Below are 22,349 nucleotides of genomic sequence, written 5' to 3' on the forward strand. Positions count from 1 at the left end.
TACAGTGCTACCGAATGTCTGCAGGATGTAAGATGTATTTTTTTTTGGAAAGAAAATAGATAAGAACATTTCAAATATTTGGGATGGATGTTTATAGTCATACTATTCATTATAATTTATAAATTCTATAAATTATGCTAGTTTTATTTCATTCTCTAATTTCAGTAAACATTATGAATTAAAGTAAACTGCTTCGAAAAAGGGACATTCTTATAGGGGGAATAAGTCGGGAAGTGCAAAATTACGGGAAAATACGGAGTGTTCAATTTATGGGTCATATCAATGAGAAAGTCCGAATGTGCAATAGGTTTTCCTTTCACCGTTAGTTATAAATAGAATCTCTACTTCTAGTAATTTCTTTTGAAAACACCGTGAGAAAAAAATCGGAAGCAATAAAAAAAATGTGTCGTTTTATACGAGGTCATTACGTTTCCATCGATGTTATAAGCAAAGGTTTATTGATATTATTCTTTATGAGAATTTGGCCGGACCGCCAATTATTGACGTTAAGCGTCATTATATCTGAGGTCATTATAACCGAGCTTGACTATATATAAGATTTGTAAAAATTACATTTTCATTAAGGGAAAGAATAGTGTGACAATTTAAAAAATTTCTAATCACTAAAAAGTGCGTAAAAACTTTTTACTCATTAAATCTAATCGAAACTATTCATTCATCACACTCTGGCTACATAAATGCACTCAATAATTTGAAAATTACTGAAATATTTAAATGCAATTAAAATTTAGAAAATCAAATTAGGTTCCCTCCTTCCCTTAAAATATTATTCAGTAAAATACTGTAGAGAAGAAATTGTAAGAGCCCCAGAATTCTAATCTACAGTATTTTATCCAAAGTATAAGCTCATGTCCATGGTAATCAATAACAAACCATACAGGGTGCCCCATAGTCATAAAAAAAATTGAAGAAATTGGTATATTTGAATGCGGTTTCCAAAAAAAGAGTTAGTTTCACGTAGGAGGAAACTTAAAAGTACAGGAAAAAATATCAAGTTCAAATTTTCGTTGACAGATGACGCCTCTCGAAAGCAGATCACAAAATTATGGACCTGAACCTCTCTTCAATCCCTTCTGTGTCGGAAACGTTCGTAAAGCTGCAAAAGGTGATACGCGGCTGAGGTAAAACAACTTCTCCAATGGCAATAGCCAACATTACAACGGAAACCTTATGTAAGAGCCGGTAAAAGAAAAATTCATATATAGTGAAATTTCGATATTACGATACTCTGTGGGCTAATAAAAAATATCGGTGTAAAAGGGATTACCGCGTTATATCGAGAGGCAGAAGTTAAACATTATATAGTATAGACATTTCCGAACACAAGAATTGAAAAAAAAATACAGTTGAAAGGAGAGAATTATCTTTATATTGAGTATCGCTGGAGCGAGTTTTCACTGTATAAGTGATCACACTATTGATCGCACATTCTGCATTTTATAGGACTCTTATTTGCATATTTCCAACGATTAAATTCGACAAAAATCTAAACTGATTTTTTTTCCCAATCAAAAACAATCCTCCTTCGTGAGAAAAACTTTTTCGCAAAACCGCAGTCAAACATACCGATTCCGTCTATTCTTATGAACTTTTGAACAATTCACGAATTTATGAGCCACCCTTTGTATATATATAACATCTTGTAAACAAAATTATTTAAATAATTACCGCATTAAGAGGAAAACATGATAGATAATAATTTTTTTTTAATTAACACTTAAACACATACTTCACATACCGGCGAATATTAACGAAAAGCCATCGAATGGACGGCTATTCTGTTAAATAAACTAACATTGATAGAAAAAACAACAACAATAATAATAATAATAATAACCATTACGCACATTCATTTAATACTAATAGCCGATTGAATTTCAAAAACATTATTATACCAATATAATAATTAATTAAAATTATATGGAATTAAAAAGAGCAAAAGAAAAATCACATTTTGAAGATCCTCATTTTATGAATATGTTACATCATGAATTTCCGATTAGCCCTATTTAATTTCTTTATTAGAGAAAAATTGTGGTACATTATACAATACTAATTAAATAAGATTTCTTTAAATTAAATTTGTGTAATTAAAATATCATTTTTGAATGCGAAATTTCTGTTTGGAAGATCTAGTATTTTTATGGCGATGAAATATTGAAACGTTTTTTAATACTTTTTAATTAACTCAATTACCTCAAGGAATTATTCATTAAAAAAAAAATGTAACGTGCATGAATAATTTAATGACCTTTCTTAAGCTTATATTCGCAAATTGGATAAAAAAAAGTTCTTGCCATTTATGAATTTCTTCGGAATGCAATCAGCCTTTCGAGTTCAATTTTGGAAGGATTATATTAATTGATAGAGTGTAATAGGACAGTGTTTGGCGGAACGTATTCGTCTGTGTTAAATTATCCTAAGTACAGTAGAATCCCTCTTTTACGGCCAAATAATAATTTCCCTTGTGTGATAAAAGTATGCATTTCAAACCCCTGATCAACGGCCAAAACTGTTTTACGGATAAACTTGTTTTTTTTCCGCCGGGTTCGCGGAAGAGGGAGGTTTTACCATATTGTAAATTTTTGCTGGGCTTAAATGTTATAAAACCATTTTTAAAAGAACTGGAACAATCTACATCAGGGGGTGCACAACCACCGGCTCTCAAGTGGGTTTTATCCGTCCCGCGAAAGTTGTTCCGACAGACCAGTCACGACCCAGACTCTGTCCCTCCAGGGATATAAGCCTTTTACCCTTGCGGGTTGGGTCGCGCTGGGGAGCAAACGCGCCACGGTTCGCAGCCAAAAGTTTAATTATCCGCTAAAGGTGTTCCGGCATCAATACGTAAAACACGATAAATGCCTTGGTTGACCATATTTCAGTCATAAAAATACGGGAAATCGGCAGTTGTAGCAAAAAAGTGTAAAAAAAAAGAAGTAAAGTTGTTGATTACAGCAAAAACAATTGTCAAAGACAAGTGAAGTTGCCAATTAAAGGCAAAAAGTTTTCAAAAGTAAGCAAAAATTTTGAAAGGCTATAATTGCTGCAAAAATCGCCAATGGTGGGAAATAGAGGCTTGCAAGTCGCAACGGAGGGAGGGGGAGAGCGGCTACAAGTCGCAATGGGGGCTGAAAGTCGTAAGTTACCAAAAAAAACATATGTTTGACAAATATGTTAGATAAGTATATTTTTATATGACTAAAATCTAAAATTAATTATGATAGTCATAATTACCAAAAAAATTTCCAAGTCCTCAAGCTCATTTTGTAAATAAGAGACAAAAACAAGACATCTTATAGAAAAAGTTGGGACGGCCAAAAATTTTCGGGGGATGTCCCATAAAATACAGGTCACGTAGTCAGCCCACTATACATGTAAGTTTGTCGCCCGCGAGCGGCAGAACTACCTCATGCCCGTCCCGCAGACTGGAAAGGTTGTGCACCCCCGGTAAACATTTTGCCCGTTTTTTCTTAATTAATATGTTCCGTCCACCACGAGAAGAGATTTGACTATACCTATTTGCCATGTAACACGATTTTGTAAATCCCGTTTTTTGGTCGATCAGCCCGAAATGCAGGGCCCTCTTTAAGGCATGTCAATGTATTAACAAATATTTTAATATTTCACTCCTTCTTTGCTGACCTTGTATTCTGTGATTGGGAAACGAAAATAATAATTAAGCACAGAAGATAAAAAAAAAAAGATGGCGTGGATAAATCTCTTCTCGTGATGTACGAACACCACACTCATTAATTTCATCACTAAAGGCGGTAAGTTTACTGAAAAGTCACAATTAGAGCACCAGTACGCAATGGTCAGTCTGTCAGGATATCAGAACACCAAACCAGTAATTATAATAAAAAAATAAGGGGGGGGGGAAAAGGCCACCCTTTGTCAGTATGTGTCTGTCCACCACGAGAAGAGACTTGACCACACCTACTTGTTGCAACACTGGACGATTTTTTTAACCCTGTTTTAGGTAGAACGGCCAAAAAGAAAAAAGAAATGCAGCACCATCTGTATTTTCAGATTGTTAACAAATATTTTACTCTTCTTGCAGTCTTTGTACCCTGTAATTGGAAAATGGAAACAAATAATTTTTAGCACAGACAGCAAAAGAAGGGGTGTGTGGATAAGTCTCTGCTCGTGTTGTACGAAAACCACATTCATCGATTTCATCATCGAAGGCGGAAATTTTACTGAAAATTCACAATTTGTTCACCAGTATGCAATGGTCAGTCTGTCAGGATTTCAGACCACTAAGCAAATGAATAAATAAATAAGAAAGAAGGCCACCCTTTGTCAGTCTTCTATGCAGCTCATTATACAGCGGACGTGACATGAATATTCTATATGGATTTATATGTACAGAGCGTAAACGTTTTCCTTGGCCACCATCACTAAAGGTTTCCAAGGTAAAAGCCATGCACACAAATTTGTTCGCCTCAGAGGTGCTGGCGAACGCAGTCGCTGAGTGCCAGAGTTTGATTTCAGACATTTCAAAGAATAATATTCTAATTTGAGAAGTTCATCATTGAATTAATCCGTGGTACTGTTTAATCCCGACCGCGATTTACCTCTCCGTTCGTCACGAGATTTCAGACAAGACCAGTGAGCACCGGTCTACCATCGTTACCTGAGGTCACTGGAACTGGACGCTCCTTCGATCTGTATCGACGGCAGAGTCTGATCGCTCTGACCCCAACACGTGCCACCGTTCGGTTTCGGATCGTTCGTCGTAACGTTCGCGCTGTTCACGTGCAGCAGCACTTCGACAGTCGTTACGTTCATGGACGTCGTCGTTGGCGTCGATGACGACACCGTCGTCGAGTCCGGCGTCACGAAAGTCACGTGGTTGCTCACCCTGACGCTCTTCTTATTGCTGGCCGTGGACAGAGACGGTTTCAGGCTCATGGATTCGAGTTTTTCGCCGGCTTCTTTCAACGAAATGTCCGGGGACGAACAACCGGAATAGAAGGACGCCTTTTCTCGTCTGGGTAGGTCCAGAGTCACTGATCGGATCCTGAAAAAGAAAAAAAAAAGAGAACGAAATAATTCGGCTCGTCGAGAGATCTTCCATATGAAGGGTGTCGTGAAATGGATGGACGGATTTCTTTTTTCTTAAAGCGGTATCAGAGCAAGCTAGAGAATCAAAAGAGAAATTCTGGCAGCTGATTTGCGGGTAGCTGGCGCAGTTGGCTGATAGACAACCCATAATGATCTGACGATCTAACTTCAATCATCCTAGATCTCCTAGTTTTCATTCAAAATAGTGTAAGGCCTCATCGAACTGCCGAAGTTTTTATATCTCCAGGAGAAATTTTTTTTATTTATTTAAATTTATTTTTCTTCGAGAAACCGCAAGTTTATTTGAGAAGACGGATTATTTTTACTAAAAAATTCGTCAACGAATAAGGCAAATACCAAAGAATAAAGTTATTTGCCTTATTCTTTGGTTTACGATTTTTTGAGTATTATTAGGCAAAGTCATCTCTATTCTTCCGTAGATTATGGTTATGCAACTATAGCGATGCAACTGAATAGTTATAGCAATGGTTCCCAACCTTCTAGAGTCATGGAGCACTTCTCAGAATGAATTTCTATGTGGAGCCTCCTAGGCATATTTTGTTTTATTCTTTAAAATTTTCCGATTAATTCTATTGGAGGGGAACGGATGATCCCGAAGAAGTGCACTCGAAACACAAGTTGGGAACTACTGAGTTATAGTAATGTTGTAGAGAACACGGATGTCATTTGAAGGATTCTTTAGAACAAGGGTGCTCAACTTTTAAGAGAGTGCGGGCTACTTCATTGGCTTGAAAAAATGTCGTGGGCCACTTCATTCATTTTAAAACGTGTGGCGGGCCACTTCATTAGTTTTAAAACGTGTTGCGGGCCACTTCATTCATTTTAAAACGTGGCGTGGGCCACTTCGTTCATTTTAAAACGTGTCGCGGGCCACTTCGTTCATTTTAAAACGTGTCGCGGGTCTCTTAATTGATCTAGAATAGCGCCGCAGGTCACTTATGTTAACCGTGGCAAATTTACAATTTTTAAATTTCAAATTTCAAATTTCCTTTATTTAAGATTTTTAAACACAGTTACAAAATATTTAGGGGCTAAGCAAGCTTGTGAGCCCACAAAACAATATCCGATACATATCTGTTGGCATAAATAATTACGAGAGAAAAAAAGAAAGAAAAAAACACACATACATATAACACCAAGAAATAAGTGGCAACAGGAATGGAATTGATAAACAAAAAAATTTGGCATTTAGCAGCGTATGCAAGATAAAAGAAGATTACATTACAATATCAAACAGATAATTTAAATCTTCCTGAGTTAACAATCAAGATTTTAAATTGATAAAAAAAGATGTACATGAAGATTGTTCTTTTATTAACTGAGGAAGTAAATTGAATATTTTGGGAGCTAAATAAAGGAAAAATTTTTGGAAACGAGTTTTATTTAGCCTTGGTACCTGTATAGTATGACGCCTAAATTGCATTCCAGACTTATGTAATTTCAGATTGAGATGGCCACTTCTTTTATAAAACATTTTTAAACTTTTATAAACGCAGAAATGCTGCAGAGGAAGTAGCTTTAATTGATTGAAAAGTGGAAATGTATGTGTGAGTCTATTTTTACTCAGAATGATACGGATGAAGGACTTCTGTGTGACAAACAGTGAAGAAAGATTGCTGAAGTATGTCCCACCCCAACATGTAATGCCGTAACTCAATCTAGATTCTACTAACGCAAAATAAAGAAGTTTTAAAATGGATTGGGAACATTTATTCCTGATAAAATAAAATTTCCTAATGTTCCGATTTAATTCTACACTCAAATAATTAATATGTGTTTTCCAGGATAGTTTTGAATCTAAAAAAATCCCTAGATACTTAAAGGTGTCTACTGTATTTACAACTGTGCCCATACAATCCGAGATACAGCCATCTGTCATACTATGATGTTTTAGGACACCAAAATCATCGAAAGTACCAGAACCAAATCACATATATTTAGTTTTAAATTATTATTTCTAAACCAGATATTTATTGAGTTAAGATCATTTTGCATGTTATTCCTCATGTTAATTGAAAAGCTTTCAGAGTAACAAAGAGCTAAATCATCAGCAAAAGCAGTGATTTTTCCTTTAAAATTAAAGTTACACAAATCATTTATATATATTAGGAATAAAATAGGTCCAAGTACTGATCCTTGAGGTACACCAGATGTAATTTGTCTTTTAGAACTCAAAACGGAATTTACTTTCACACTTTGAACTCTGTTAGTAAGATATGTTTTGAAAAATTTAAGTGGCAAACCCCGAATTCCTGCATATTCTAGTTTGGTTAGAAGAATACTATGATTAACGGTATCAAAAGCTTTGCTGATATCTAAAAACAATGACGCAACTTTACAATTATTGTTATCTGCTATATACACATTTGAAAGAAAATTAACAAGAGCGTCCTCTGTACTTTCTGCCTTTCTGAATCCAAATTGGTTCTCACTAAAAAAATTAATGCTGTCAAGAAATTTAATTATTCTGGATTTAACTATTTTTTCTATGACCTTTGAGAAGACAGGTAGTAAAGAAATCGGTCTGTAATTATTAACATTCTTTTTGTCCCCTTTCTTGTGTATTGGAGAAACGATTGCAAGTTTCAGGTACTCTAGAAATTCGCCAGTGATAAAACTTAAATTAAAAATAAACGATAAGACATCACTTACATATGGTGCAATGCATTTCAATGTTATGGAATTAATTTTGTCAAATCCTGACGATTTTTTAGAGTGTAAAGAATTTATTATACTCAATACTTCATGACTATCCGTAGGGTAAATAAAAAAGGATTTCTCAAAAAAATTTAAATTTGAACAATTTAATGAATTACAATTATTAGGAAGATCATTGTTACAAAAATTAGAAAAAAAGTCATTATAACATTCAGCAATATCAATTGGATTCATTATTTCACCAGTTGTTTCAGTAAAAACCGTGTCAATGCTGCTATATTTATCCCCATCAATTAATTTGTTAATTAAATTCCATTGAGATTTTGAATACCCGTTTGCTTGAATAAATGCTGCAGTATAATTGTCATATTGTTTTATCTCATTGTTTAACATATTTCTAAATGTCTTGAAATTATATCGCAGCTCAATATCAAACGGTTTCTTTTTAATTTCTTTCAATAATCTATGTTTAATTTTAATTTTTTCATAAATTTTTTTTCGTAATCCAGGGTTTTCTTACTCTTTTATTATACTTTACTCTAGTAGAAGCATCAACGCAATTCTTAATTAAATCCAAGAAAGTATTCATTGCCGCGTTTGCAGATTCATAACTGTAAACAGTATCCCACGTAACCATTTTTACAAGATCAATCAATTGATTTTTATCAAGATAGGTAAAGCACCTTGTTTCACAATTTGAGTCATTGCTTTTCCGTGGGTAACATAAGTGATGTGGATATGTAACTTAGCACTGATGCCCACTTAAATGCTTTGAATCTGTGCCGCGGGTCACTTATAAATGAATTGTTAAATATGCTGCGTGTAACTTGGGAATAATCTGTAAAGGGCTGCTTGAGTGATTTGGAATGCCGGCCTACACTTCGTCCAAGAACTGCGACACATGACTAGATATTGCGATATGATTTTCCATAATCTACTGATGAAATTGCTAGTGCTATAACACGCCATCTGTTGGAATAATTTCAAATCAATAACAGTTTAAAAAGTAAAATTTTGTGGCCTGTCCCACAAATCCGCTGCGAGAATTTTTTTTTTTTTTTGACATTGACTGATTTTCCCTGACATACTTTTTTTTTGTTAAAACCGTCACTCAGACAACACACATCCGTATGTATTACCTTAAACCCGAATCGCATTCAAACATCGGTATATTAAAGTTATCTGACCACTCGAAGCGCCTGGGTGAAGAAAAATACGAGCAATATCAAGAGACATAACGCTCTGATGACTCTCAAGATTTCCCCTCCCCCCGTCATTGAAAGAGATATAGAAGGACTAGAGAATTGATATCTCTCAAAGTCCAATCCTCATTGCAGGTCCTCGAGAGCAGCCATGTCCTGAGCGGAAAAAAAAATCTTCAATCTACTTCAGAGAGAGAACTTTTCTTATTCTATTTTTACTCTTCTTGCCTTTTATGATCAATTCCGATGCTTTCACTCGAAAGATAGGCTCGAAATGACGTAAGAAAGAACATGAAGGAAACCAATCGATTGTCCCAATGAGAAGAGTAAATGCCGCTGGAATTGATCTCTTCCAACTACTCGAGAGAGAGAGAGAGAGGCATTTTCAGGAAGGGGGGGGGGGGGTTATTGCTTCTTTTTTTTTTTTGCCTTTCCTACTCGGTACCTCCGATAGGCGGCAAAGCTATCAGTAATCTGTGTCAATGGACGTCAAATGCTTGAGTAGCCGTGATCGTCTAACGACTGATCCTATAAGGAGACAGCCGTGATCGTATAAGGAGAAGCTAAATTTAGTGATTTCGAAAGAATGGGTGGGGGGAGGGGAGGAAAGATAACTGGGATCACATTCACTCGGGATCTTGTCATCATTGCTCAAACACACGTACACTTATACACATACACACACAGATGAGCTTGTACCGTACCTGAAAGCCATTAGTATGATTAGATTCTACGTTAATCAATTTATTACAAGCACAAACTTATCTTCAAAGACCTCAACTCATTCGATGAATGAATTTTGTGTGCGCAGCAAATTAAATGGATGATCTTCATTTTGCCTAAATGAGAAATTTTTATGGAGTTAAGAATATGTTATTTTTGCGACACATTGGTTCCTTTGATGGTTTTTTTTCATTTTTTTTAAACAGTATTTTTTTAGACTTCCGTGTCAGATGTATACATCAGAGTTTCTTAATGTGGGTTCTTAGGTCTCCTAGTCTATCCTAGGTCTAGGATATTAAAATTATTTGGTAGTTTCTCCGAAATTCCTACACCACGGATATTTTCCAGGTGACTCTTAGACGATGAATTCTTTTTTTCCAGGTGATTCGTAGATCATGGATATTTTTCGGGAGATTAATACACCATTAATCTATTCAAAATACTATGAATATTTTCCAGGTGGTTCGTGCACCGTGGATATTTTCCAGGTGATTTTTAGCCAATGTATTATTTTCCACGAGACTCATACACCATTAATCTTTTCCACGTGATTCTCAGACTATAAACATTCTCCACCGGATTTTTAGAAACATGGATACTTTCAGGTGATTCATACATCATTAATCTTTCCCCGTGACTCATATATCATTAATCTTTTCTACGTTGATTCTCACATCTCATTAATCTTTTCTATGAAATTCTTAGACTATGAACATTTTCCAGGTGATTCGTACGCCATTTATCTTTTCCAGGTGATTCGTACACCATTAATCTTTTCTACGTGAATCTTTAGAGTGCGGATATTTTCCCAGATAATCCATACACTATGAACTTTTTCCTCGTGATTCATACATACCCCATTAATCATTTCCACGTGATTCTTAGACAACGGATATTTTTCATGTGATTCTAATACTATAGGTATTTTTTAGGTGATTTATCGACCGTGACCACATTTTTAAAATGATTCATTTGATTATTTGATCATTTTTGTCGCACCACGGTCATTTTCTGCACACGAGGGCTAATTAGACCGGGACCTACAATTTATTGCCGATTCCGAACGGCAGGCTTGTTTTTTATACTCATCGAGAGGTTGGTACGCTAACCCCTCGATGGAGGACTCCCCGCGGTAGCAATTTTTTTGTTGTACCCCTATGTTAGGAAAGTTTTCTGACAAGGACGAACCAGGTATCGAACTCGCGACACCTTTAAACATCCTTTGGTACTTTAGGCGAGTATCTTATCGACAGGGCTATCGCGCCCTTCAAATGATTCATACATGACGGATATTTTCCTCGTGATTCTGTTACGAATTTTTTCCTCGTGATTCATTCACCAGTAATCACCTACGTGATTCTTTGGCCACGGATATTTCCCACATGATTCTTTTTTCGTGACTCATGCACCATTAATATTTTCCATGTGAGTCTTAGACTATAGGTATTTTGAATGTGATTTTTAGACTGTAGGTATTTTTCAGGTGGATCATACACCGTGCATAATTTCCAAATGATTCACTGATAAAGGCGATAAACTTCAAGTATTTATAAAATTTACCAACGACACTTGGGTATTGTGCATATTCGCCGGTAAAAGTGATAAATGTATCAAAATTACCAAGTGTGCATAATGACTGATTTATCGCATTTACCGTAACATATATACAATACATTCAGGTAATGTGGAACAGGCGGTGAATATGAAATATACCGCTTTTTCTCCGCTTTTAAAATATGGCTGGGAAATGTAACAGTGACAAAACACTTGGGAATGACCCTGTGATGGTATAGAGTGAGTGTCGCTCGTTTGTTGCCATCACCACGGCTGCTATAGGAGAACATTTGTTTTTCTACTGCCGGAAATTTACTCAGGCAAGTTTACTAAAAAGTGTTAATTAATTATTGGAAATGCGCCCATTAATTTGAAACTAAGCCCAATACATATCACAAGTGTTTCATTTTATTGCGCTAAGCTAAATTTTAGCTTACGATTCTCTCCGGTTAGATCGAACGCTATTTTTTCGCAGATGGTGTGTCGGATAATATGGAATACTATTAACTCAGATGAGCCAGAGTATCGCTTGAAAATGGAAAGTTTTATAAGATAAAAGTGGAAAGGTCTGGAAATAATGCATGTTTTGTGGGGCCCCCTTTACGATTTTGGGGCAGATTAGGAATACTGTACTTGTGACTCTTGTAAATAGACCAGTGTTTATCACCAGTAAATAGACCAGTGTTTATCACCAGTAAATAGACCAGTGTTTATCACCAGTAAATAGACCAGTGTTTATCACCAGTAAATAGACCAGTGTTTATCACCAGTAAATAGACCAGTGTTTATCACCAGTAAATAGACCAGTGTAGTTGTTCAACTACACCATTGATTCCCAAAGTGGGCAATATCACTCCCGGTGGGCGATGGAATGGTCCGGTGGTGCCATAAAAGACATTGGTTTAACATAGAATCCTATGGATTCTCTTGAGTAGGGGGGTGATGAGAGAAAAAAATTTCTGAAGAAGAGGGTGATGGAACAAAACGTTTGGTAAACTATGAACTACACGAAACATATGATGAAATTTTTTATTTTTTCATTGTCATAGACTCATTATACCTTGATCAATTCAAAACCTCCCGTATTCAATATCTCCCGATAAATCGATATTTCCCCACAAAAATGATTTTTTAATGACTTTTTTCATAGTTATAGTATCTATTTTAAAATACGATACACGAGAAAATGCAAAGACAAGAATTCAAATTTTAGGTTTCTACCATGTTTTAAATTGGAATAACCGAAAAAAAGTAAAAGTATTATTATTCCATATTACCCGAATGTACTCTACATTCACTTCATAGAAACATCCAAAATGTTTCCGAGCGTAAGAAAACTACGCCATTGAGAAACAAATTCCTTCTATTTCAATAAAACGACAAAACTTTTCTCCTCAACTTCCAAAGGAACAATTTCCATCTCGTACATTGACTTCGATGGCAATCAAAATAACCATGTCTTATTCGTGTTGAAATCTTTTTTTTTCCCCTCTCAAATTTAGGGTTTGACAGTGATGTCTTCTTTAGAAAAAAAAAAAGAGAAAACTTTACGAATGAATGAAGTTGGAAGATGACAAGAAAAAAGAAAAGCATTTCGGGACGTAAAGTCGTTAAAGAATCGCTGCTATCAGTTTCAAAGGTAGTAAATTTGCATATCAGTCGTTTTCACAGCAAAAGGATCTGCCATTTTCAGTTTTTCCCCAGTTTTTTTTTTTTGAGTAAAGGGGAAAAAAAAACTTCAAAGTTAAAATTTAGGTCACACATAGAGACGTTTTCAAACTTGAAAGAAAGTAAAAAGAAAACGTATAAAAATGAAACTTTGGATTCGCTCTCTCTCTCTCTCCCGGCCAGTTGCCAAATATTTTCACTCCTCCTTGAAGTAATTTCCTTAAAAATCTAAGTTTATCCCGTCATAAAAACCCATAAAGTTTCTTCTTTTTCCTGTACAAGGTTGCAGAATGTGTGTGTGAGAGAGAGGGTTAGGCCGAAAGAGGCTCCAGTGGAACTCCCCCTTTTTTAAAGGATGAAACATGATACTAGGTACTGATAGATGACTATTTTCATTCCTAGAGGCGTCCATGATCCTACCACGAGAGGAATTTGAGACCTCTCATTTTTATTTTATTTTTTAAACAGAAGGCAAAAAAAAAAGATGATAAGTTTCAAAGTTTTTCGTCTTCATCCTTACGCCTACTTTTTTTTTCACCCCCTTCGATGATAATTTTTCTTTTCTTTCTACATCTCCATGAGAGAAGAGATTCTGTTCTATTTCCGATCCCCGGCGAAAAACTTCTTGTCTAAAATAAATATAATAAATCTATCGATTAGAATGGAATAGAAATGGATTTATTTTCAGTAAGATATCTTGGATGTCGAGAGAGAGAGAAAAGGTGCGTGGACTCAATTTTCTGTTCGAGGGCGTACGCAGGATCGACCTTTGAAGGGGGCACAAAACCTTCGGTCTGAGAAATTTCGATTTCGCCACCCTTCAAAAAGCGTTTAAGTTGACAGAAATCTGTTAAAATAGCATGAAAGAAAGGAGTTTTCTTTCGATATATATCCCGTATATACTCGTGTATAAGCCGACTCGTATATAAGCCGACCCCCCCACTTCAGGACCACCAAAACCGCAATAAATTGCAAACCCGTGTATAAGCCGACCCCCGAAAAAGTCCGTGCATTTCAGAGAAAAAATTCTTATATTTTCATGCAAAATGAATAGCTTGCGAAAATTTACAATAGAAAATGATTCAAACTTTTTAATCCGTTTTAAGTCATCAAGCTCATCGTAATCCATCAGATCATCATAGGGGGTGCGGCATTTTCGTTTTTATCCTCATCTGGGCGGTCATCACCTTTGTCACTTTTCAAAAAGGACATCATCTTCAGTTCCGTCCATCGCATTGCTGATGCAACACTTTTTGAAGGATCGGATGATAATGTCGGCGGAAACAGAATTCCACGCCTCATGTACCCATTGGCACACCACATTAGGCCAATGTCAGGTTTCTTCAAGGTACCATTTTTTGTGGCTTCTTTATCGTCGGAACTCATGCATTCGATCCACAAATTCCTTAAATAGTCTTCGAGAGGCTTGTGGATGCTCACATCTAAAGGCTGAACAATCGACGTTAGCCCACCTGGTATCAAAGCAAATGATGTTTTCGATTTTTTTGCCTCGGTTGACACTATCGGTTCTGTGGGGTTTGAACATATCCCATACCAATAATGCCGGTTTCTTGAACACTGCTACAAAACTGACTACTGATTTCGGGGGGATCAATATTTTTTCATCAAAAACTGACCCGAGTATAAGCCGACCTTTCCTACTTGAAGAACGAATTTTTCCACAAAAAAACTCGGCTTATACACGAGTATACACGGTATATTTTTACTGAAATATTAAACTTTTTATTTATTTATTTGGGATCGTCTTGACGGGGGGGGGGGGGGTTAAGTGTCTTCTATGCCATCTCCCGCGAACGACTGTGTTCGAACGAACATTACCTGTTTGCTGTGCCATCTGCTATGGTTGATCGAATGTGAAGGTAACATATGCTATAACAGGGCGATCATAACATTACTTTGACGGTATACTTTCTGGGATCCGGAAAATTTGCCTCCGACATTAGGCTCCTGACATTTTGCTTCCGGTGTTTCACCCGTTGCACTTTTTGCCTCCGGACGTTTTGTCTCCGACATTTAATTACGACATTACACTATGACGTTTCACCTCAGTTATTTAACCGCGGAAATTTTACCCCGGAGATTTCTCCCCAGACATTGCACCCAGGACATTTCACCCTTGACATTTCACCTCATGGACATTTTATCCTGTTCGGAGACAAGTTCGGATGGGTGAGTGATCGTATAAGTGATCAAGTGAGTGGGTGAGCGAGTTAGTGAGTCTTTCACTCATTGCTACTCAATCGCTCACTATGTCGGTAATTCATCCACTTAGTCACACATGAGGTCACTCACTCATAAGGTCACTTACCCATTCACCCACTCATCATCACTCTCTTGGTCACCCATGAAATCACTCATTCACTTGGTTACTCATAAGGTTACTCACCAATCCACACCCACTCATCATCACCCACTTGGTCACTCACCCCTCCACACGCACTCATCATCACCCACTTAGTCACACATGAGGTCACTCACTCATAAGGTCACTTACCCATTCACCCACTCATCATCATCCATGAGGTCACCCATTCACCCACTCATCATCACTCTCTTGGTCGCCCATGAGGTCACTCATTCACTTGGTTACTCACCAATCCACACCCACTCATCATCACCCACTTGGTCATTCATCCCTCCACACCCCCTCATCATCCCCCACTTGGTCACTCATGAGGTCACTCATTCACTTTGTCACTCATAAGGTCATCGCCCATCCACACCTACTCACTTTACAATGAAAGTACGTTGCTATTTGAATTTTTCGAAATTTCGTAGCAGTGACCGTAACTGCGAGATCTGGGATTTAGTTTTTATTCCTTCATTCTTGAGCGCCTACTTTGAAAAGCCTTCATGAAGCTCACTTTGAAAAGTGCTCATTTTGAAATGTGATAGTTTTATGTAACGCAAATTGTCACGAATATTAATTATGCACTGTTTGTGTTGCATTTTACGTGTTATGTCGAGTTTTCGTTTTACAGCGCTATCTGTGAGTAAAGTTTTGAACTCTTTTAATTTATCAAAAAAAAAAAAAAAAAATTTGTCATGATAAGTACAGTAAAACCCCTCTTTTGCGGACACTCGAGGGACGAAAAAAATTCGTCCGTAAAAGAAGGGTGACCTCATCAGAGAGGGATCCCTTGAAACTATAAAATACAGTATTAACAATAACAGAAATGGTTCTTTGTTTGCAAATGAATGAAATTCTGACAATATAAGATGCGTTCGAAGTCATAAAAGTACATAACTTATTATAAGCACAGATACGCGAGTGAAATTACTAAAGAAATATCGTACAGAGTTTACGTATTGAATTTACATCTTTTTGAAAAACTGATCAATCGATGTTTGGTAGTTTTTGCTGAAAATATTCCAAGTCCTTTAAACATTGGCTCCATATTTCGACTTGGCCTACCAGCCAGCTGTTGGTCACCACCTGGTATACATCCCTCGATGATTTTCGGCAATGATTTATTTCCATTCTTTACGCACTTCATTATTGACATCATTCAGCAGATTCACCGCACAATTTCTAAAATACTATTTCGAGACGCACCCGAAAACGGTCCAACCAACCATTTCAAGCTTTTTGGGTGTTGGCGAGTCCGAGTTCTTCTGCAGCTTCTCAAACTATTCCTTGCAGAATCGGTTCCGAAGAAGGTAAAATTCTTGCTCCTGGCTGACACATACAAATCGTACACAACTGCATCTACGTCTACAAGTCCTTCTCTGTCTTCGAAACTTTGTTTCCTAGTTTGATTTCCGTTTTCTCCACCAATTCTTCTTGCCAATGTTCCTTATGCTTCAAAATGGATCATATCTGTGCCCTCCAGACATCGCATTTATTTGCAAGAGTAGGAAATCCTATTTTTCACTGTGCATTCGATGCCATTCATTTTTTTCTCTTCGGTGATTCTCTCTTGGTGATAGAAAGCGACGGGTACGAGAGCTGTGACCCCATTTTATAAAACATGAAATCATGTAATGTATACGAGTAAAACCCAAAAACTGACATCAGAGTTGCCAAACATTAACAAACTCCAAGCCAAAATTTCATTGAAAAGTAGTCAAAAATAAAAATTAAATAAAATATTAGAACTGCTGCCATCTGGTGGAACCAAAATTGCAACTATTCGTGTTAGTATAGAGGTTTTTCCATCGACAGTGAGTGAGAGGATAAGCAAGTGAGTGTGTAAAGTCAGCAAGTGAATGATTGATCAAGTGAGTAATGATGTCAGTGAGTGAGCAGGTGGTATGAGCAAATGATCGAGAGAGTGAGCAGGTGGTATGAGCAAATGATCGAGAGAGTGAGCAGGTGGTATGAGCAAATGATCGAGAGAGTGAGCAGGTGGTATGAGCAAATGATCGAGAGAGTGAGCAGGTGAGCTAATGATCCAGCGAAAGAGCAGTGAGCGAGTGAGTCATTCATAAGGCCACTCACTTAGCCACTCACGGACTCGGCAACTCCCCCTCATACGGTCTTTTGAATCGCTCGGTCATCCATTTGGTAATAGTCATACGGCCACTCATATGGCGGTGATGTTAGTGATTACTCTTATGGTCACTCGCTCACTCACTGGCTCATTCAGTAACTCATTTGGTCACTCATTCACTCATACATTCACTTACTTAATTATTCGGTCACTTTTCACTGATGACGGACTGTCGGTGAATTTTTCTATCGGTAAATTGCGGTCAATTGATATCGGCGAATCTTCCGTTAATCATCTATCACATACAATATTTTTACACGTTTGCAGTCCGTGGTAGCCAGATAATTGCACAAACCTGAACTTTCTGCATTGGTGCGTTCAGAATCACATACAAACGAATGTGTGTTCTCGTAACTGGAAATTAATTCAATTATACGAAACAGTCCTTTAAGATCTTTTCAAGGGCCATTAAACGATTTAATTCTAAACTTTGCGGAAAATTTAAATTTTAAATACCGGCAGTAACAATGTGCCGGAAAAAGGAAGGGGAAGCGGAAGAAAGAACAAAAAATATATATATTCCGTTTCAGGAAACTGCATTTCAAGTTTAGAGAACACATTTGTACGAGAGTCTAAATGAACTATTGCAAATAGTTAAGGGTCGTGCAATTATCTGGCTATAACGGAATGCAAACAACATGCAAATATTTGATGTCCTAGATGATTTACGGAAAATTCACCGTTTGAAAACTCCCAGACAAACAATCGACGGAGAAACCACCGGCAACAGTTCATCAACAGTGAAAAGTGACCGTATGATTGAGCGAGTGAATGGATGCGTGAGTGAGTGATCGTGTGAGTGACTGCATGAGAGACCAAGTGAGTGAGTGACCAAACGATTCGAGTGTGCGTATGAATGAACAAGTGAATGGGCGAGTGGCCATGTGAGTGATCGAGTGAGTGAGTGGTTTCACGTGTGACCGTATGAGTGACGCTCTTACTCACACACTTCTCACTCTCTTGCTCATTTGCTCACTTACTAACTTAGTGACTCACTTGATCGCCGCCACGTGATTCACCGATAAGAAAAATCACCGTCAGGAAAATTAGCCAATAAATTCACCTATGGAAAAATCCCCGATAGGAAAATTTACCGACAGCAGTTTGTGACCAGTGAATAGTGACCAAATGATTGAGCAAGTGAATGAATGTGCGAGCGAGTGAGTGACCAAATGATTGAGCAAGTGAATGAATGTGCGAGCGAGTGAGTGACCAAATGAATGGGTTAATGAGCTGGTGAATAAGCTAGTGAGTGAGTGACTGTATAAGTGACTCTATGAGTGACAAAGTTAGTGGGTGGCCGTGCGATTCGAGAGACCATATGAGTAAATATCGAATCATTCACTGTCTCACTTCACTCACTCGTCAATTCATCGATGAATTGTTTGTCGTTGAATTTTCAGCAACTCATCACATACAATATTTTTACATGTTTGCATTCCGTGGCAGCCAGATAATTGCACAAACCTGAACTTTCTGCATTGGTGCGTTTAGAATCGCATACAAACGAATGTGTGTTCTCGTAACTTGGAAATGAATTCAATTACACAAAACAAAGTCCTTTAAGATCTTTTCAAGGGCCATTAAACGATTTAATTCTAAAACTTCACGCGGAATTTAAATTTGAAGCACCGTAGCAAAACAATTTGACGGAAGAAGGAAGACGGGAACCGGAAGAAAGAACAAAAAAAAAATAATATTCCGTATAAAATTTCAGGAAACTGTAAATTTCGGATCATCACTTCTTGCTGACGGCAAAAAAAAAACAAAACAAGTAAACTTTTGTGTTGTTTTCTTGCAGATAGAAAATTATTCCTCTTCCGAAAAATTAGGCGCTTTTAACTGATGCTTTGGGTTTGAGGCGAATTTTCCGGTGGTTTTGGAGCGGAAAAATGTTGGGCCGTATCAGCGAAACAAATTTCATTCGAGCCTTATCTTGGTGCAACAGCTACGACAAAGACACAGATAATGAAGTTCTGGGGCTTCCGAAGCCATTTAGTTTCCTGTTTTTTCCCCCCCGCGTGAAAGCGATAAAAAGACATGGAAGAAGAGACTTTACCGGATAAATTTACCGGATGTCATTCCGACCGTCGCTTCTGATTTAATATCTTGATCGTCCCGTGTATTTCCATTTATTTTCTGTGCATAAAAGAAATGGCAGGTAATGAATCGATTTCGATTTAAAGAATATAGCTATAGCTACCTAAGAAACTGAAATTGATCATTATACAGGCCATGTCCGAAATTGTGTTTGCGCAGCAGATATCTCTCTCTCTCTGCAACCGCGTTGGCTTTGGCTTTGAGAATTTATTTTTACAAACGAAAAGTTTTCAAATTGCCTGCAGTTGCTTAAAACTTCAAAATTTGTTTGGATGGGATTCTAGACAATGAATATTTTCCCAAGTTGTTTTTGTGCAATGGATATTTTCCTGGTGATTGCCATACAATGCATAGTCTTCCAAGTTTTCAAATGGTTTCTATAGACACACAATGCATATTATTCCAAGTCATTCTTAAAACAATGGCTTCGGACAATTTTCAATGACTTTGACAATGATTTAAGACATTTTTAATTCATTCATTAGACAATGTACATTCAATGTACATTCTTCGAAATGCAGATAAAGTGCATTCAATCTGCATTCTTCAAAATTTCCAAGGGAATTGTAGACAATGCATATTATTATAAGAAGTTTCCAAGTCATTCTTAAGACAATGACTTCAAACATTTTTCAATGACGTAGACAATGATTTAAGACATTCTGAATTCATTCATTAGACAATGTACATTCTTCCAAGTGGTTCCAGACAATGGGTATTTTTCCAAGCTTCTCCAAGACATTGGATATTTTCCTGGTGATTACTAGAACATGGACATTTTCCAGATGATTTTCTGATCATGAATATTTTTCCAAATGTCTCCCAGGCAATGAATATTTTTCCAAGTGATTCCTAAGATCATGGATATTTCTTGATAATCATTGTCACATCGTGAATATCTTGTAATAATAATTTTCAGATCGCGGATATTTTTCTAACGGTTTTCTAGACCATGGATATTTCCCTGGTTATTGCTAGACTGAATGAATGAACGCCAGAACTTTGCCACTGGACTTATCCCGTTGCCGAGATCTCTTCCAGCCCAGCTTCGTGGCAGAGTCTGGAACACTTTATTTTGTGTCAAAAAAAACAACAAAAAAACAAAAACATACAAACTTTTTTACAACATATTTTCCCCGGACAATTGGGTACTGTCGAGATTAACAAATTTTGTGGTGATTACAGACGAGATGGGATTAGGAGTTGGAGAAGTTTCGGGGTTTAGTTAAGATGAATGTACACATATTAGGATGGAGGTATGTTTTAAAAGCAATTGAGCGCCCCCCCCCCATGCCATCTCATCTGTTGTCTTACACTTGCCATATTATATACACAGAAAAGAAAAAGAAATGAGAATCTTATTGTGAAATAATATATATATCCATCGAAGCGAGTCATCTCGCTTAACACCTTATTGGTGAGCAAATGGGTTTGATAACTTGCGGGCTAGAAGTCAGCATCAGTTTTTTTGGGTTGAGTTCACTCGCTCCGGCGGATTTAATGAAAATATACAAAATAGAAGTATTGTGTGGGGGAATATATACAATTAGGGAGCACCCGTGGCATCTCGCTTGGTTATTGCTAGACTATGGATATTTGCTTAATGATCCCTAAGCTCGAGACAAACATCGTGACTGTATTAAGTTAGACCTCTCACTGATAAAAACCTATTGTATACGAATAAACGATCTATGCTTATTATTTCTTATCTGCTATCATTTCTACTTTCATCTCTTCTCACTGCTACAGCAGTGTTGCCAGTGTTTGAAAAAACAAAAGGTCCCTTCGTCCAAAATCGCCTGCGTATGACACGCTGATGAGAGTACGGTGATCGAGTGTATTGTGGGAGACGCATCGATTGTATTTAAGTTTTCGTAGGTATTCATTACCATGTCCGTCACAAAGTGTCACTTCCACCAGTGTCTCACGCTTCGTTCTTTCGTGAACAGAATCGAATGTCGACCGATTATTACAATCATCATTCACATTCCACGATTCCGCTAGTTTGCTACGAATACTAAATACAGGGTGCATAGCAAACCGGGGGTATGACATTTTATTGGGGAACCGTTGCGACTAGAGGCATACTTACAATTAGAAAAAGTTTTGAAATAACGTGTAGAGTACTCAGATATGCCATTCATGTTTCAAGGGGTTGTATAGTTGTCAAAATAAAATAAAAAAATTAACTTTTTATACAGTTCCAGTGTGCTCCAAAACCCAATTAGAAGTTGTCCTGTCTTTCCTGATGCGAACAAAAGAACATTTTATCTTTCTAAGTGAAATATTCACTGGGATATTCGAATTCACAAACGCAAGAAATTTGGAGAAAAAAACCCCTCTAAATTCGGAAAAACCGTTTCACCCGCATTTTTAACGCTGTTTTTTCCCACTTTTCCGAATTCGAATCTCTCAGTGAATATTGCACTTAGGAACGTGGAAGTTTTATTTTTTTGTTGGCATCAAGAGAGACAGAGCAACAACTTTCTAATTAGAATCTAGAGAACAGGAAGGACCGTATGAAAATTTAGATTTTTTTTTTGTTTCGACAACTATACAACCGCTTGAAACATGAATGACATATCTGAGTACTACACGTTATTTGGAAACTTTTTCTAATTGGAAGTATGCCTCTAGGATCAACGGATCGCCAGTAAAATGCCATGCCCCCTTGTTCACTATGCACCCTGTTTAGTGAGTTCATGCCCAATTTGAAATTTAATCACACCGCTCTAAATACCCTATCTTCAAATATTAAATACTTGTACAACGAAAATGATTAATCATTTGCTATCACTTTATCGATCATCACATTTGAAAA

The 22,349-nt window shown here is 37.0% G+C and overlaps 1 protein-coding gene across 1 annotated transcript in view; it reads right to left on the reverse strand.

Moving 5' to 3' along the window:
• Nucleotides 1–3,262: 3,262 nt before the first annotated feature.
• Nucleotides 3,263–22,349, reverse strand: part of LOC149086982 (uncharacterized) — a 103,714-nt gene continuing 84,627 nt past the window's right edge. Inside the window, exon 4 of the mRNA XM_089231193.1 lies at nt 3,263–5,044. Coding sequence (XP_089087319.1) covers nt 4,654–5,044 — 391 coding nt within the window. The 3' untranslated portion in view covers nt 3,263–4,653. The remainder of the gene's footprint in view (nt 5,045–22,349) is intronic.

The sequence above is a fragment of the Pholcus phalangioides genome, unplaced genomic scaffold, assembly GCF_987345545.1.
Source record: "Pholcus phalangioides strain wild (caught in Gottingen) unplaced genomic scaffold, Ppha-v1.0 ptg000004l_1, whole genome shotgun sequence".
NCBI lineage: Eukaryota > Metazoa > Arthropoda > Arachnida > Araneae > Pholcidae > Pholcus > Pholcus phalangioides.